The sequence below is a fragment of the Somniosus microcephalus genome, chromosome 1 (genome assembly GCF_052327205.1).
Source record: "Somniosus microcephalus isolate GS21.2 chromosome 1, FLI_Smic_1.0, whole genome shotgun sequence".
NCBI classification, from domain to species: domain Eukaryota; kingdom Metazoa; phylum Chordata; class Chondrichthyes; order Squaliformes; family Somniosidae; genus Somniosus; species Somniosus microcephalus.
Window position 1 is genome coordinate 201620367 of NC_140987.1, and position 17972 is coordinate 201638338.

Sequence of the window (17972 nt, forward strand, 5' to 3'; positions counted from 1 at the left end):
AATGCAGGAAGTGTGAAATGATGCATTTTGGAAGGAAAGATGAGGAGAGGCAATATTGGCCAGGAAATTTGGGTTGGTGGCTTCCCGTGGGTGCAAGCCTCCGACCTGCACTTACCTAGCGCGCTGGCCGTTGAGCTGTGGGCCCGCGTGGTATTCCGATCCTGGGCCTGCTCCAACTGCCGGCGCGCAGTGCTTGCGTATCCCGGGGCGCAGTTAGTTCGATGCGTCCCCTGGGATCACGTGGGCCATGGAGAGCCAATGGTAGCAGGGAATGCCCATTCATAAAATTGACAGGAAGAGCTGTCACAACTATAAATACTAAAAGCCCCAAAACATCACTAAAACTTCAAATAATTTTTTTAATCACATTTTTAAAATAACTATAAATTACATAAAATAACTATTTTAAACAATTTAAATTTGAGAAAATTAATTACATTTTCTAACAGGGCTAAAAATAAACTTACCTTTCTTTTAAAGTATTTCAAAATAATAAACCTGTGGGGAAAAAATGATTTAATTTTAATTAATTCACCACTTACCTTGCTAAAAGCAGGCCTTTCGCCTGCTTTTTACATGTGTAACTCCTGGAGACTTACTTTTTTTTCTAGGTTTCTTCGAGAGGGTAAGTTCCATACGCACGTGCTGCCTCTCTGGCGTACGCGTTCGACCTCTGAACCCCTTCCTTTAAGGGAATGGAAGTTCCGGTTTCCTGCGCATGCGCAGTGCATGCACGAAACCGGCACTTCCGTTGGGCCTACGGGTGAGTACCCCGTGCGTACTCACCCGTGGAGACCCAAATTTCTGGGCCATTAACTAAATGGTACCATTTTAAAGAGGATGCAGGAATAGAGAGACCTGAGGGTTCACATACACAAATCTTGCATCCCAACATAGGAACAGGAGTATGCCATTGAGCCTCTCAAGCCTGTTCTGCCATTCAATGAGATCATGGCTGATCTGCGACCTAACTCCATATACCCACCTTTGGCTAACAAAAATCTATCAATCTCAGATTTAAAATTGATCTAGCATCAATTGCCGTTTGCGGAAGAGAGTTCCAAACTTCTACCACCGGTTGTGTGTAGAAGTGTTTCCAAATTTCATTTCTGAAAGGTCTGGTTCAAATTTTTAGACTAGTCCTAGACTCCCCAACTAGCGCAAATTGTTTCCCAAATCTACCCTACTTGTTCCTCTTAATATCTTAGAATCTTTGATCAGATCACCCCATAACCTTATAAATTCTAGGGAATACAAGCCTAATTTTGTAATCTCTCCTCGTAATTTCACCCTTGGAGTCCGGGTATCATTCTGGTAAACCTACGCTGCACTCCCTCCAAGGCCAGTATATCCTTCCTACAGTGTGGTGCCCGAACGGCTCACAGTGCTCCAGGTGTGGTCCAACCAGGGCTTTGTACAGCTGCAGCATAACTTCTACCTCCTTGCATTCTAGTCCTCTAGATATAAAGGCCAGCATTCCATTAGCCTTTTTGATTTATTTTCTGTACCGGTTCATGATATTTTAATGATCTATGTGCCTGAACCCCCAAGTCTCTTTGGTCCGCCACTGTTTTTAGCTTTTCACCATTTAGAAAGTACCCTGTTCTATCCTTTTTAGGTCCAAAGTGGATGACGTCACATTTGCCAAGATTGAAATCCATTTGCCACAGTTTTGCTCATTCACTTAATCTATCGATATTCCTTTGTAATTTTATGCTTTCATCTACATTGCCTACAATGCTGCCTATCTTTGTGTCATCGGCAAAATTGGATATATGGCTTTCTATGCCATAATCTAAGTCGCTACTAAATACTGTGAATAGTTGAGGCCCCAACACCAATCCCTGCGGGACACCACTAGTCAAATCCTGCCAATTAGAGTACCTACCCGTTTTCCCTACACTCTGTCTCCTGCCGCTCAGTCAGTTTCCTAACCAGGTCACTAAGTTGCCTTAATTCCATGGGCTTCTACTTAAGTTAACAGTCTCTTATGTGGGACTTTATCAAATGCCTTCTGGAAGACCATATAAATAACATCCATAGACATTCCCCTGTCCACTACTTTAGTCATCTCCTCAAAAAATTCAATCAAGTTTTTTAGGCATGACCACAAATCCATGCTGGCTCTCCTGATCAACTGAAAATTTTCGAGGTGTTCAGTCACCCTATCTTTAATTATAGACTCTAGTAATTTCCCGACAACAAATGTTAGGCTAACTGGTCTATAACTCCCTGGTTTCCCCCTCTTGCCATTCTGAAATAGCAGAGTGACATGCGCAATATTCCAATCTAAAGGAACGGTTCCTGAATCAAGAGAACTTTGCAGATGCCCTAACTATAATCTTCCAATGTACTCACCTACTTCTTTTAAAACCCTGGGATGGAAACCATCTGGTCCTGGGGATTTGTCACTCTTTTTAGCATTCTTATTTGCTTCATTACTGTTATTTTACTTACTTGCATTAATTTTATTGAGTCCCTGTCCCTGATTCAGTATTAGTTTCCTTGGGATTTCCTCTACTCTTAAATACTGACGCAAAGTAATTATTCAACATGTCCGCCATTTCCTTAATTTAATTGACAATATCACCACTTTCAGTTTTTAAGGGGCCAACATTGCTCGGGACTACCTCTTTTTCCAAATATAATTGTAAAAATTCTGTGGTGATTTTGATATCCCTTACGAGTTTTGTTTCATACTCTCTTTTTGTAGCTCTTGCTATCTGTTTTGTGACTCTTTGCTGTTCTTTGTATCTTTCTCATTCACCAGGATCTGTGCTATTTTTTGCATTTTTAATTTTTTTTTAGCTTTATGCTGTTCCTTACCTCTAGTCGTCCATGGCTTTTTTTGGCAAGTAGAGCTCTTGCCCTTCGGGTATCAACTGGTTCTGTATCACATTAAATTCTTTTTTTGAACATCTCCCACTGATCTTCTGTCATTTTACCCATTAACAGATTTGCCCAGTCTCTCTCTCATCCTGTTGAAGTTGGCCTTGCCTAAATTTAGAATCTTAGTAGCTGTTTCGCATTTCTCCCTTTCAAACGCTACGTTGAACTCGATCATGTTATGATCGCTACTGGATAAATGTTCACGCACTGTTAACTAAATCTGGCTCATTACTCATTACTAAATCTAATATGGTATGTCCCCCTTTTTGCTTCTAGGACATACTGTTACAGAAAACTATCCCGGACACACTCTAGATATTCACTGCCTTTCTGACATAGCGTTCAATGCAAAGAGTATAGCGAACAAGGCAAATGAGCTGAGGGCACAGGTAGATACTTGGGACTATGATATTATAGCTATTAGAGACGTGGCTGAAAGAGGGGCAGGTATGGCAGCTCAACATTCCTGGTTACAGGATTTTCAGACGGGATAGAGAGGGAGGTAAAAAGGGAGGGGGGGTCACGGTATTGATTAAAGAAACTATTACAGCTGTGAGGAGGAATAATATGTTGGAGGGAATCATCAAACGAGGCCATACGGGTAGAATTGAAAAACAAAAAAGGGGTGATCACACTGCTGGGAGTGTACTACAGAACCCCAAACAGTGAGAGGGAGATGGAAGAACAAATATGTAGACAAATTTCTGAGAAGTATAAAAACTATAGGGCAGTAATAGTAGGGGATTTCAACTACCCCAATATTAACTGGGATAAAATTAGTGTGAAGGGTATAGAAGGTGCGGAATTCCTAAAATGCATCCAGGAGAACTTTTTTAGCCAGTATGTAGCAAGCCCAACAAGGGAGGGGGAGCTTCTGGACTTAGTTTTAGGGAATGAAGCTGGGTAGGTAGAAGGCATATAAGTGGTGGAGCATTTTGGTGCTAGTGACCATAATTCAGTTAGATTTAAGGTAGTTATGGAAAAGGACAAGGATAGACCAGGAATAAAAATTCTAAATTGGGGAAAAGCAAATTTTGCTAAGCTCGGGGGGGGGATTTAGCCATATTGGCTGGAAACAGCTACTTGAAGGTAAATCAGTGTCAGAGCAGTGGGAGGCATTCAAGGAGGAGATCCGGAGGATTCAGACCAAATATGTGCCCTTAAAAGAAAAAAGGTGGGACTAACAAATCTAGAGCCCCCTGGATGTCTAGAGACATACAGGGTAGGATAAAGAAAAAAGGGAGGTGTATGACAGATAGCGAGGGCTAAATACTGCAGAATCTTTGGAGGAGTGCAGAAAGTGCAGGGGTGCAATTAAAGGATATTAGGAAAGCAAAGAGAGCATGAAATATTCTTGGCAAGTTAAAATCAAGGAAAACCCAAAGATGTTTTATAAATATATTAAGAGTAAGAGGATAACTAAAGAAAAGGTAGGGCCTATTAGAGATCATGAGGGTAATCTGTGTGTGGAGGCAGGAGATGTCGGTAGGGTTCTTAATGAATACTTTGAGTCTGTTTTCACAAAGGAGGGGTGAAGCAGACATTGGTATCGGGGGGGGAGGAGTGTGAAATATTAGATGAAATAAACATAGTGAGAGGAGAAGTATTAAGGGCTTTAAAAGTGGATAATCCCCAAGCCCGGATGAAATGTATCCCAGGCTGTTAAGCAAAGCAAAAGAGGAAATAGCAGAGGCCCTGACCATCATTTTTTAATCCTCTCTGGCTTCAGGTGTGGTGCCAGAGGACTGGAGGATTGCTAATGTGGTGCCCTTGTTTTAAAAGGGAGAAAAGGATAGACCGAATAATTACAGGCCAGTCAGTCTAACCTCGGTGGTGGGAAAATTATTGGAAAGAATTCTGAAGGACAGGATAAATCTTCATTTAGAAAGACACGGATTAATCAAGGATAGTCAGCACGGATTTGTTAAGGGAAGCTCTTGTCTGACAAACTTGATATTTTTTGAGGAGGTAACGAGGGTAGATGAGGCTAGTGCGTTTGATGTAGTGTATATGGACTTTAGCAAGGCTTTTGATAAGGTTCCACATGGCAGACTGGTCACGAAGTTAAAAGCCCATGGGATCCAAGGCAAAGTGTTAAGTTGGATTCAAAACTGGCTCGGCGACGGGAAGCAAAGGGTAATGGTTGATGGGTGTTTTTATGACTGGAAGGCTGTTTCCAGTGGGGTTCCGTAGGGCTCAGTGCTAGGTCCCTTGCTTTTTGTGGTGTGTGTATATATCAATGATCTTGACTTGAATATAGGGGGTATGATTAAGAAGTTTGCAGATGATACTAAAATCGGCTATTTGGTTGATACTGAAGAAGGAAACTGTAGACTGCAGGAAGATATCAATAAATTGGTCAGGTGGGCAGATCAGTGGCAAATGGCATTCAATCCAGAGAAGTATGAGGTAATGCATTTGGGGAGGGCTAACTAGGAAAGGGAATACACATTAAATGGTTGGACACTGAGTAGTGTAGAGGAACAAGGTGACCTTGGAGTACATGTCCACAGATCCCTGAAGGTACCAGGCCAAGTAGATAAGGTGGTTAAGAAGGCATACGGAATGCTTGCCTTTATTAGCTGTGGCATAGAATACAGGAGCAGGGGGGTTATGCTTCAACTGTATAAAACACTAGTTATGCCTCAGCTAGAGTACTACGTGCAGTTTTGGTCGTCACATTATAGGAAAGATGTGATCGCACTAGAGAGGGTACAGAGGAGATTTACAAGGATGTTGCCGGGAGTAGAGAATCTTAGCTATGAGGAAGGACTGGATAGGCTGGGTCTGTTTTCCTTGGAACAGAGGAGGCTGAGGGGAGACCTTATTGAGGTGTATAAAATTATGAGGGGCATAGATAAAGTGGATACAGTGGACTTCCCTTAACAGAGGGGTCAAAAACCAGGGGGCACAGATTTAAAGTAATTGGGGGAAGGTTGAGGGGATTTGAAGGGAAATTTCTTCCCCCAGAGGGTTGTGGGGGTCTGGAACTCACTGCCTGAAAGGATGGTAGAGGCAGGAACCCTAACCACATTTAAAAAGTACTTGGATGTGCACTTGGGATGCTCTAACCTGCAGAGCTACAGACCAAGAGCTGGGAAGTGGGATTAGGTTGGCTAGCTCTTTATTTACCGGTGCGGACACGATGGGCCGAAATGGCCTCCTTCCGTGCTGTAACTTTCTATGATTCTATGACGTGCTAGTCTGCTTATCCCAATCTATATGAAAGTTAAAACCCCCATTAAAACCACTCTGCCTTTGCTACGCGCTCGTCTAATCTCTGCATTTATACAATCTAGCACTTCATAGCTGCTACCAGGGGGCCTATACACATCTCTCACTACAGTCTTAAATCCTTTCCTATTTCTTATTTCTACCCACTGCCTGCTCACTTCTCGTTATATCCTCTCATCATTGAAGTGATTTCATCCTTAATCACTAAGGCTACTCCTCCCCCTCTGCCTTTTTCCCTATCTTTCCTGTAGACCTTATAAGCTGATATATTTAGTTCCCAGTCCTGACCATCTTGTAGCCATGTCTCCGTAATGGCTACCATGTCATACCCTCCAATTTGAACTCGTGCCTGCAGTTCATTAAATTTATTCCTTGTACGCCATGCGTTTGTATAAAGAATGCTTATTTGGGCCACACACCTGAGCCTGTCCTCCCGCTCCAATGTTTTACCCACATATTTCTTATTTCTCTCTCCTGGTTTAATCACTTTACATCTTTTAGTTTTCCCTTTACCTGTAGTGCCTAAAGCACAATTTCTGACTCTTCCTCTACTCTCTCCCCTTTCATTTGTTTTTGAACTATTATTTGTACTGCAGTTTCCACCTGAGCCCTCCCCGCCTTCCCATTTACTAGTTTAAAGTCCTTGTGACCGCTCTGTTTATCCGTTCTACTAGGAGCCTGGTCCCAGCCCGGTCAGGTGGAGCCCATCCCAACGGTACAGTTCCTTCTTGTCCCAATACTGATACCAGTGCCCCATGAAATGGAACCCCTCTTTCCTACACCACTCCTTTAGCCATGTGTTCACCTCCCTAATCAGCTTATCCCTACCCCAATTTGCACATGGCTCAGGTAATAATCCAGAGATTATAACCTTTGAGGTCCTTCTTGACTTGCCTGCAGTCTTTGACACGGTTGACCACTCCATCCTTCTCCAACGCCTCTCCACTGTCGTCCAGCTGGGTGGGACTGCACTCGCCTGGTTCCATTCTTATCTATCTAATCATAGCCAGAGAATTACCTGCAATGGCTTCTCTTCCCACTCCCGTATTGTTGCCTCTGGTGTCCCCCAAGGATCTATCCTTGGCCCCCTCCTATTTCTCATCTACATGCTGCCCCTTGGCAACATCATCCAAAAACAGCGTTGGTTTCCACATGTACGCTGACCATACCCAGCTCTACCTCACCACCACTTCTCTTGATCTCTCCGCGGTCTCTAAAATGTCAGACTGACATCCAGTTCTGGATGAGCAGAAATTTTCTCCAATTAAATATTGGGAAGACCAAAGCCATTGTTTTCAGTCCCTGCCACAAAGTCGTTCCCTAGCCACTGACTCCATCCCTCTCCCTAACATCTGTCTAAGGCTGAACCACACTGTTCGCAACCTTGGTGTCATATTTGACCCTGAAATGAGCTTCCGACCACATATCCGCGGCATAACTAAGACCGCCTATTTCCACCTGCGTAACATCGCCCGCCTCAGCTCATCCGTTGCTGAAACCCTCATCCATGCCTTTGTTACCTCTAGACTTGACTATTCCAAAGCACTCCTGGCTAGCATCCCACATTCTACCCGACGTAAACTTGAGGTCATCCAAAACTCAGCTGCCCATGTCCTGACTCTCATCAGGTCCCGTTCACCTGTCACCCCTGTACTCGCTAACCTACATTGGCTCCCACTTTGATTTCAAAATTTTCATCCTTGTTTTCAAAACCCTCCATGGCCTCGCCCTTCCCTATCTCTGTAATCTCCTCCAGCCCCCCAATTCCGAGATATCTGCTCCTCTAATTCTGCCCTCTTGAGCATCCCTGATTATAGTCGTTCAACCATAGAAACATAGAAGATGGGAGCAGGAGTAGGCCATTCGGCCCTTCGAGCCTGCTCCGCCATTCAATGAGATCATGGCTGATCATCCCAAATTCATAACCCTGTCCCTGCTTTCTCCCCATATCCCTTGATCTCTTTAGCCTTAAGAAATATATCCAACTCCTTTTTGAATATATTTAATGAATTGGCCTCTACTGCCTTCTGTGGTAGAGAATTCCACAGGTTCACCACTCTGGGTGAAGAAATTCCTCCTCATTCTGTCCTAAATGGCTTACCCCTTATCCTTAGACTGTGACCCCTAGTTCTGGACTCCCTGACCATCGGCAACATCCTTCCTGCATCTCGTCTGTCCAGTCCTGTCAGAATTTTATAAGTTTCAATGAGATCCCCTCTCATTCTTCTAAACTCCAACGAGTATAAACCCAATCGACCCAGTCTCTCCTCATACGTCATTCCTGCCATCCCAGATATCAGCCTGGTGAATCTTCGCTGCACTCCCTCCATGGCAAGAACATCCTTCCTCAGATAAGGTGACCAAAACTGCACACAATACTCAAGGTGTGGTCTCACCAAGGCCCTGTACAACTGCAGGCCTTGTTCCTGTACTCAAACCCTCTCGCTACGAAGGCCAACATACCATTTGCCTTCTTAACTGCCTGCTGCACAAGGACACCCAGGTCTCGTTGCACTTCCCCTTCTCCCAATCTATTGCCATTCAGATAATAATCTGCCTTCCTGTTTTTGACACCAAAGTGGATAACCTTGCATTTATCCACGTTATATTGCATCTGCCATGCTTCTGCCCAATCACCCAACCTGTCCAAATCACACTCGAGTTCCTCGGCATCCTCCTCGCAGCACACACGCCCACCCAGCTTTGTGTCGTCTGCAAACTTGGAGATATTACATCTAGTTCCCTCGCCTAGATCATTAATATATATTGTGAATAGCTGGGGTCCAAGGACCGATCCCTGCGGTACCCCACTAGTCACTGCCTGCCACTCGGAAAAAGTCCCGTTTATTCTAACTCTTTGCTTTCTGTCTGCCAACCAGTTCTCTATCCAAGTCAGTACCTTGCGCCCAATCCCATGTGCCTTAACTTTACACGTTAATCTCTTATGCGGGACCTTATCGAAAGCCTTTTGAAAGTCCAAATACGCCACATCCACTGGTTGTCCCTTATCTATTTTACCAGTTACTTCCTCAAAAAATTCCAGTAGATTAGTCGAGCACGATTTACCTTTTGTAAATCCATGTTGACTTTGTCCGATCCTGTCACTGTTTTCCAAGTCATTTGCTATTACATCTTTTATAATGGACTCTAGCATTTTCCCCACTACCGATGTCAGTTCTGTAATTCCCCGTTTTCTCTCTACCACGTTTTTTGAATAGTGGGGTAACATTAGCTACCCTCCAATCTATGGGTACTGTTCCAGAGTCTATCGAATTTTGGAAGATGACCAGCAATGCATCTACTATTTCTAGGGCCACCTCTTTAAGTACCCTAGGATGTAGATTATCAGGCCCTGGGGATTTATCGGCCTTCAATCCCATCAATTTCCCTAACACCATTTCCCTACAAATACTGATTTCTTTCAGTTCCTCCCTCTCATTCGACCCTATGTTCCCCAGCATCTCTGGGAGGTTATTTGTGTCCTCCTTTTTGAAGACAGAACCAAAATATGTATTTAATTGGTCTGCCATTTCTTTGTTCCCCGTTATAAATTCCCCTGATTCTGACTGCAAGGGACCTACGTTGACTTCACCAATCTTTTTCTCTTCACATATCTAAAAAAGCTTTTACAGTCAGTTTTTATGTTCCCTGCAAGCTTACTCTCATACTCTATTTTCCCCATCTTAATTAATCCCTTTGTCCTCCTTTGAATCCTAAACTGCTCCCAATCCTCAAGTTTACTGCTTTTTCTGGCCAATTTATATGTCCTCTCCTTGGATCTTATGCTATCCCTAATTTCCCTTGTTAGCCACGGTTGAGTCACCTTTTGTTTTATTTTTATGCCAAACAGATGAACAGATTCTGTAGTTCATCCATACGGTCTTTGATTGTTTGCCATTGCCTATCCACCGTCAACCCTGAGTGCCATTCCCCAATCAATCCTACCCAACTCGCGCCTCATACCTCGTAGTTTCCTTTATTTAAATTCAGGACCCTAGTCTCTGAGTCAACTACTTTACTCTCCATCTTAATGAAGAATTCGATCATATGATCGCTCCGACTCAAGGGGCCTCGCACAACAAGATTGCTAATTAATCCTTTCTCGTTACATAATACCCAGTCTAAGATGGCCTGATCTCTAGTTGGTTCCTCGACATATTGGTCCAGGAAACCACCCCGTATACACTCCAGGAATTCCTCCTCTACAGTATTGTTACTAATTTGGTTAGCCCAACCTATATGTAGATTAAAGCCACCCATGATAACTGCTGTGCCCTTATTGCATGCTTCTCTAATTTCCCTTTTAATGCCATCCCCAACCTCCGCATTACTGTTTGGAGGTCTATATACCACTCCCACTAATGTTTTCTGCCCCTTGGTATTTCTCAGTTCTACCCATACAGATTCCACATCATCAGAGCTAATATCCTTCCTTACAATTGTGTTAATCCCCTCTTTAACCAGCAATGCTACCCCACCTCCTTTTCATTTTTGCCTATCTTTCCTGAATATTGAATACCCCTGGATGTTGAGTTCCCAGTCTTGGCCACCCTGGAGCCATGTTTCTGTAATCTCAATCAAATCATATTCATTTACCTCTATTTGCGCAGCTAATTCATCCACCTTATTATGAATGCTACTCGCGTTAAGACACAAAGGCCTAGAAATTCAGTATCGCCACGTTTGGGGCATTATAGTCGAGCGGGTGCGAAATTTAGCGCCCGGTGCAAATTATCGCCACCTTCAGCTAAATTGACCTGCTTCGCCCCAAGAGGTGCTTGGAGTGCTAAAGCAGGCGCTACCACCGGCGCTAAAGCGGGCGCAGCGCAGGTGCGGCCAGTTAGCGATTGCAGGCAGACACGCTGGCGCCGGTCAGCTCGTAAAGGGGGAGGGTTGATCTTGGATTGCAGCCACACCCTGCACATTGGAGCCCTGCTTCTCGGCCTGGACAGACCTGCTGCCACATTCTAACGCCTAGGACCATGGAGAGGGCCAGGGAGCGAGCGCAGCGGTTCAGTGAGGGGGCCCTGCAGGTTCTGGTTGGTGCAGCGGAGCGCAGGTGATCTATCCTGTTTCCGGACAGGGGCAGGAGGCTGCTGCCCACCGACTACCGCAAAGCTTGGAGGGAGGTGGCTCACAGAGTGACCTCCAGCAACATGGTACAAGTTCAAGGTCATTCTTTGTCAACCGCAATTAAGTAACAGTATAATATCTGTCAAAAATGCTATTCTGACTGATCAAAATGTTTAATAATAAGATACCTGGTTAACCATGTGCTTTGTTTGGGTTTCCTGTAGGACTCTGCTTCATATAAACTTCCTCTCACCACTAATTATGGTACTCCTGTGGGTGAAACCTATTACAAAGGACTATATCATGAATCCACCACTTGGTAAAGAAAATATTCCTTTGTAAGTATATCTGTTTAATGACGAACCTACTTGCATAACAAATTGCATTCAATTAACTTTAGAATGTAATGATTTGAGGTTTGCCCCAGTTTGGCTCATTGGGGTGGGTGGGACAGCTTTAGTTACTATTCCATATCTGTTGAGCTTAACAGAAACCAGAAGAATTTAACATTCAGCATTTAAACCAGTATGATGCAAATCTCCTGATCTGTAGCTCTGACATGATTCAGTATTCAAATATGAGCTTTTATGCTAAACTGAGGTCAGGCTGGTTAACTACATGCTGATTATGCTGAGAATTTCAGTGTAAATTATTTGCATGTTGCAACCACAGTGTAAACTCAGTTTAAGATTTATTTAATTTCCTCCCACTTAAACAGGAAGGCAGTGAATCCAACCTCAATGAGTTATTGTAATTTAGTGGTAACAGTCGAGGAAAAAGGGTCCCACATTATTTTACAAACATTTCTCATTTTAATATCATTAGATTTTTTTAAAGTTTTTTAGATATAAATTTAGCTTCACATCCTTGAGACATGCAGTCCAAATTATTTATCTTATCTATGTAGAATGCAGGTGGAACTTTAACCAAATTGAATAACAGTTTTGGATAAGTAAGGTACAGGAAACTTTGTGCTATCCGGCACCCATGGGACCGAGCTACTGCCGTTTTTTTAAAAGCTCCAGATAGACCAGCGTCAATGTTATCAGATAGGAGCTTTTCATCGCAGTATCTGACCACAAACACTGTTGCTCAGCAACAGCTTGTAAACACTCGGCCCGTGGCTTGGAAGCATCTCTGAAGCTGTTGCTAAGATACAGAGACGCTTTCTAGGTGTCTGACCACAAGCTCAGCAACAGCTTGTAAACACTTGGCCCAGTAGCTTGGAAGCGTCTCTGAAGCTGTTGCTAAGCGACAAAGACGCTTTCCAGAGCCTGCCTGTGAAAAGAATGCTAGGAGAGAAAAAAACACCTAACCAAAACTGCTGCTGATTTCTGCCGTTAGATCAAAGTTGCCGGACATTCAACTTCCGGATAGCACAAAGTTTCCTGTAGAATGTTGTGGGAGGTTGAGAATTGCAGATGTGTTGAATTAATTCTTCACATCAATTTTCATGAATAGAAAATTGAAAATCTAGTTAAAACAGGCTTTAGAATCTACAAGAAGTAGAGGTCAGTAAACATATATTTTACAGAAACTTAAAGCATTAAGTTTGAAACTGTTGCCTGTGCCAGATCAGATACAGGGGTAACCAAGACATGGCCTGGGGGCCAGTTGTAGCCCATAAGGCCCTTTTGATCCAGCCACGAAGGTTTCTCAATGACATAGTACCTATTTGGAATAGACTTCAATCAAAAGCAATTAACTCTGGTCAATTGACTTATTTACAAGAGAAATAGGCAAATAACTGCTCAAGAATTGAAGTTTATAGGAATAAGTATACACAGATGATTGGATATTCTCTATATAAACTTCGGAGAATTATGTAGGACTGCCCAGTTTTAAAATTAACTAAAGTAATTTGATCTGTTCTGAAAGATTCCAGTCCTGGATTTTTTTTTTTTTTTTTTTTACAGTCTATTGTTTTGAAAAATAATTTTATTAAATGATTTACAGAATGTCAGAGACTACATATGACTCTTTGCGACTGTGGATTATTATCCTACTCTGTGTTCTTCGACTGGCCTTAATTCGCCAACATCTGCAAGCATACCTAAACTTGGCACAGAAGGGTGTGGAACAGATGAAGAAGGAGGCAGGGCGTATCAGTACGAAGGATCTTCAAAAAATGGTAAGAGAATGAGGCCAGAACTGTGGAATGCATAAATAACAAAAGTATTAACATAACATAATAGGAGTAGGAGTGGGCCATTTGGCCCCTCAAGCCTGTTCTGCCATTCAATAAGATCATGGCCGATCTACCTCAACTCCACTTTCCTGCACTATCCCCATATCCCTTGATTCCCTTAATGTCCAAAAATCTATCGATCTCTGTCTTGAATGTGCTCAATGACTGAGCCTCCACAGCCCTTTGGGGTAGAGAATGCCAAAGATTCACTACTTTGAGTGAAGAAATTTCTCATCTAAGTCTTAAATGGCTGACCCCTTATTCTGAGACTGTGACCCCTGGTTCTGTACTCGCCAACCAGGTGAAACATCCTCCCTGCATCTACCCTGTCGAGCCCTGTAAGAATTTTGTATGTTTCAATGAGATCACCTCTCATTCTTCTAAACTCTAGAGAATATAGGCCTAGTCTACTCAATTTCTCCTCATGGGACAATCCCCCCATCCAAGGAATCAGTTTGGTGACCCTTTGTTGCACTCCTTCTATGACAAGTATATCCTTCCTTGGGTAAGGAGACCAAAACTGTACACAATACGCCAGGTGTGGTCTCACCAGGGCCCTATATAATTGCAGTAAGACGTCTTTACTCTTGTACTCAAATCCTCTTGTAATAAAGGCCAACATATGATTTGCTTTTCTAATTGCTTGCTGTATCTGCATGTTAACTTTCAGTGATTCGTGTACAAGGACACCCAGGTCCATCTTAACACCAACATTTCCCAATCTTTCACCATTTAAAAAATACTCTACCTTTCTATTTTTCCTACCAAAGTGGATAACTTCACATTTTTCCACATTATATTCCATTTGCCATGTTCTTGCCCACTCACTCAGCTTGACTATATCCCCTTGAAGCCTCTTTGCATCCTCCTCACAATTTACATTCCCACCCAGCTTTGTATCATCCGCAAACTTGGATATGTTATATTTGATCACTTCATCCAAATCATTGATATAGACTGTGAATAGCTGAGGCCCAAGCACTGATCCTTGCGGTACCCTACTAGTTACAGCCTGCCAACCCGAAAATGACCCGTTTAGTCCTACTCTCTGTTTTCTGTCCGTTAACCAATCCTCAATCCCATGAGCCTTAATTTTGTTTAATAACTCTTGTGTGGCACCTTATCAAATGCCTTCTGAAAATCCAAATACACCACATCCACTGGTTTCCCCCTTACCTATTCTGGTAGTTACAACCTCAAAAAACTCAGATTCGTCAAACATGATTTCCCTATCATAAATCCGTGTTGACTGTCCAATCCTATTATTATTTTCTAAGTGCCATGTTACCACATCCTTAATAATAGATTCTTGCATTTTCCAGGGGATTCATTGGCTTTCAGTCCCATTAATTTCTCCAGTACTATTTTTTTAACTAATTTCTTTCGGTTCCTCATTCTCGCTAGACCTTGGTTCTCCACTATTTCCGGGAAGTTTTTTGAGTCTTCGTCCCTGAAGACAGACAGACAAAGTATTTGTTTAATTTCTCTGCCATTTCCTTATTCCCCATTATAATTTCTCCTGTCTCGGCCTGTAAGGGACGCACGTTTACTTTCGCTAATCTTTTCCTTTTTACATGCCTTTAGAAGCTTTTACAGTGTTTTTATGTCTTTCGCTAGTTTACACTCGTTCTATTTTCCCTCTTTATCCATTTCTTGGTCCTCCTTTGCTGAATTCTAAAATCCTCCTCAGGCTTACTTCTTCTTCTTCTTCTACTAAAATCCTCCCAATCCTCAGGCTTACTATTTTAGGCAACATTATAAGCCTCTTCCTTTGATCTAATTCTATCTTTAACTTCTCTTGTTAGCCACGGTTGGACCACTTTTCCTGTGGGGTTTTTGTGCCTTCAAGGAACGTATATTTGTTTTAAGTTATGTATTAATTCTTTAAATGCTAGCCATTGTTTGTCTACCGTCATACCTTTTAATGTAGTTTCCCAATCTAACTTGGCCAACTCTCCCCTCATACCTACGTAGTTTGCTTTGTTTAGATTTAAGACCCTAGTTTTGGATTTAACAGAATTTTAAAGTGATTCAGTCAGATTATGGTCACTTTTCCCTAAAGGCTCCATTATTACAAGGTTATTAATTAACCTTTCTCATTGCACAATACTAGATCTAAAATAGCCTGTTCGCTAGTTGGTTCCTTAACCTACTGATCTAGAAAACTATTTTGCATACATTCCATGAATTCGTCCTCCACACTATTACTGCAAATTTGGTTTGCTCCGTTTTTTAAAATTTAAAGTCCCCCATGATTACTGTATTACCCTTGTTACATGCGCCTCTAATTTCCTGATTTATACTCTGCCCTACATTACAACTACTGTTTGGGGGCCTATTCACAACTCCCACCAATGTTTTCTGCCCCTTGCTGTTTCTTGGCTCCACCCAAACTAGTTCTACTTCTTGATTTTCGGAGCAAAGATTCTTTCTACTGTCTTTATCCCATCCTTTATTATCAGGGCTACCGCTCCTCCTTTTCCATTTTGCCTATCTTTTATGAAAGTTAAGTATCCTGGAATATTTAGTTCCCAACCTTGGCCACATTGTAACCACGTCTCCATAATGGTTATTGGATCAAATCTATTAATTTCTATCTGTGCTATTAATTGATTGATTGTTGCGAATGCTTCGCACATTCAGATAAAGTGCCTTTAGCTTTGACTTATTTATATTTTTCCCAGATGTCACCGTAGTCACTGATGCCTTATTAGCACTGTTGCTCTCTCTCTCTCCCTTCCTGACCCACTCTGCTTATTTTTACCCAAAACTCTACTCTGCTCTAGAGCCTTGACATTTCTCTCTCTGCTTTTAAATTTACTCTTTCCTGAATCCTCTCCTTCCACCCCCCCCCCCCTTCATTAGTTTAAAGCCCTGTCTGCTGCCCTAGTTATTTGGTTCGCCAGGACACTGATCCCAGCCCGGTTTAAGTGGAGTCCATCCCAACGGAACAGCTCCCTCTTTCCCCAGTACTGGTGCCAGTGCCCGGTGAACTGAATCCCCTTCCTCCCACACCACTCTTTTTGAGCCACGCATTTAAACCTCTAATCTGTTTGTCCCTGTGCCAATTTGCGAGTGGCTCAGGTAACAATCCAGAGATGATTACCTTTTGAGTTTCTGCTTTGTAATTTGGATCCTAGCTCTTCAAACTCCCTCAGCAGAACTTCATTCCTAGTTCTGCCTATGTTGTTGGTTCCTATGTGGACCACGGCAACTGGATCCTCCCCCTCCCACTCCAAGTTCTCCTCCAGCCGTGAGGAGATGATTTAACCCTGGCATCGAGCAGGCAACACAGCCTTCAAAACTCTTGGTCGCTGCTGCAGAGAACAGTATCTATCCCCGATTATACTGTCCCTACCACAACTACATTTCCTTTCACTCCCCCCCACTTGATTGGTCTCCTGCACCATTGTACTATGGTCAGCTTGCTCATCCATCCTGCAGGCTTTTCCCTCATCCACACAGGCAGCAAGAACCTCATACCTTTTGGACAAGGGCTGAGGCTCCTCCAGTAGTACACCTGGGGTCCCCTTACCTGCCTGAGTTGCAGTCACACCCTCCTGTCCCTGACCACTAACCAGACCTGTACCACTACCTAACCTAAGGGGTGTGACTGCCTCCTGGATCAAAGTGTCCAGGTAACTCTCCCCAACCTTGATGCCCCACAATGTCTGCACCTCAGACTCCAGTCAAAAAATGAGCTGAAGGTCCAAGATACAGGCACTTACTGCAAACGTGGTTGTCCGGGATCACAATGCTCTCCACAAACTCCCACATGCTGCAGTTGCAGCACACCGCCTGCACTGCCACCCCTATATGATTTGTTTTATTTAATTAAATTTGTTATTAGGTAACTTCATTTACAGTGTAGTTTCTTGACTACTTACTTGATCTAGATTAAGTTATGGGTACTGAAATTAAATATCTACCTGTAACACAAAGCACTACAAGTAGTGTAGGCAAAAAGCAGCAACTCCTTCCCCCTGTTCTCCAAATTCCCACTCTTTCCAAATTCCCAAATAAAACACCCTGTTTAGGTCCACTCCATTTAATCTCGCTCTGTGCAGACTGCTCTGGTTAAGGTGAATGAGTGTAGCTAGAAGTTGCACAAAAGAACACTATGGAAAAGAGAATGGGGTCTGTTGGCACTTGAGAATTGTGATGATGTAGGGAGAAGAGTGAGCATGACATTTGAAAAAACTAGACATTGTGTTGAATTTATAGGAGGGCAAAAAGTGTTTGTACTGTATAATTGATTTGAACATGATTGTATTATGCATGTACAGTACCATATTTATACTACAGTAGAGCATTGGAAAGCTGTTCTGTGCATGAAGTTTTGATGATCTACAGGAAAGAAAATGCGTGACAAAATAAGTGGGGAAGCATAGCCACCACTTGTCCCGGTGTTTTCCACCCACCTTGACCCTTCCTACCATGAATAAAAAGCAGTTCAATTTGGAAAAATATGCACCTGTAAATATTTTGTTCATTTATCGGTGATTATTACTTTTTAATAAATTTTGGTTTCATTTTTGTAAATGAGGCATATGTTGCTTAAGTCCCCCTGCAACTTGGCTACACTGTG

At 42.8% G+C, this 17972-nt stretch overlaps 1 protein-coding gene across 2 annotated transcripts in view; it reads left to right on the forward strand.

The window, feature by feature from the left end:
* Positions 1-17972, forward strand: part of tmem161b (transmembrane protein 161B) — a 94714-nt gene that overhangs the window by 58987 nt on the left and 17755 nt on the right. For both annotated transcript variants that reach the window (XM_085989262.1, XM_085989271.1), the window contains 2 exons: positions 11421-11534; positions 13153-13327. In XM_085989262.1, the coding sequence (XP_085845388.1) occupies positions 11421-11534; positions 13153-13327 (289 nt within the window). The remainder of the gene's footprint in view (positions 1-11420; positions 11535-13152; positions 13328-17972) is intronic.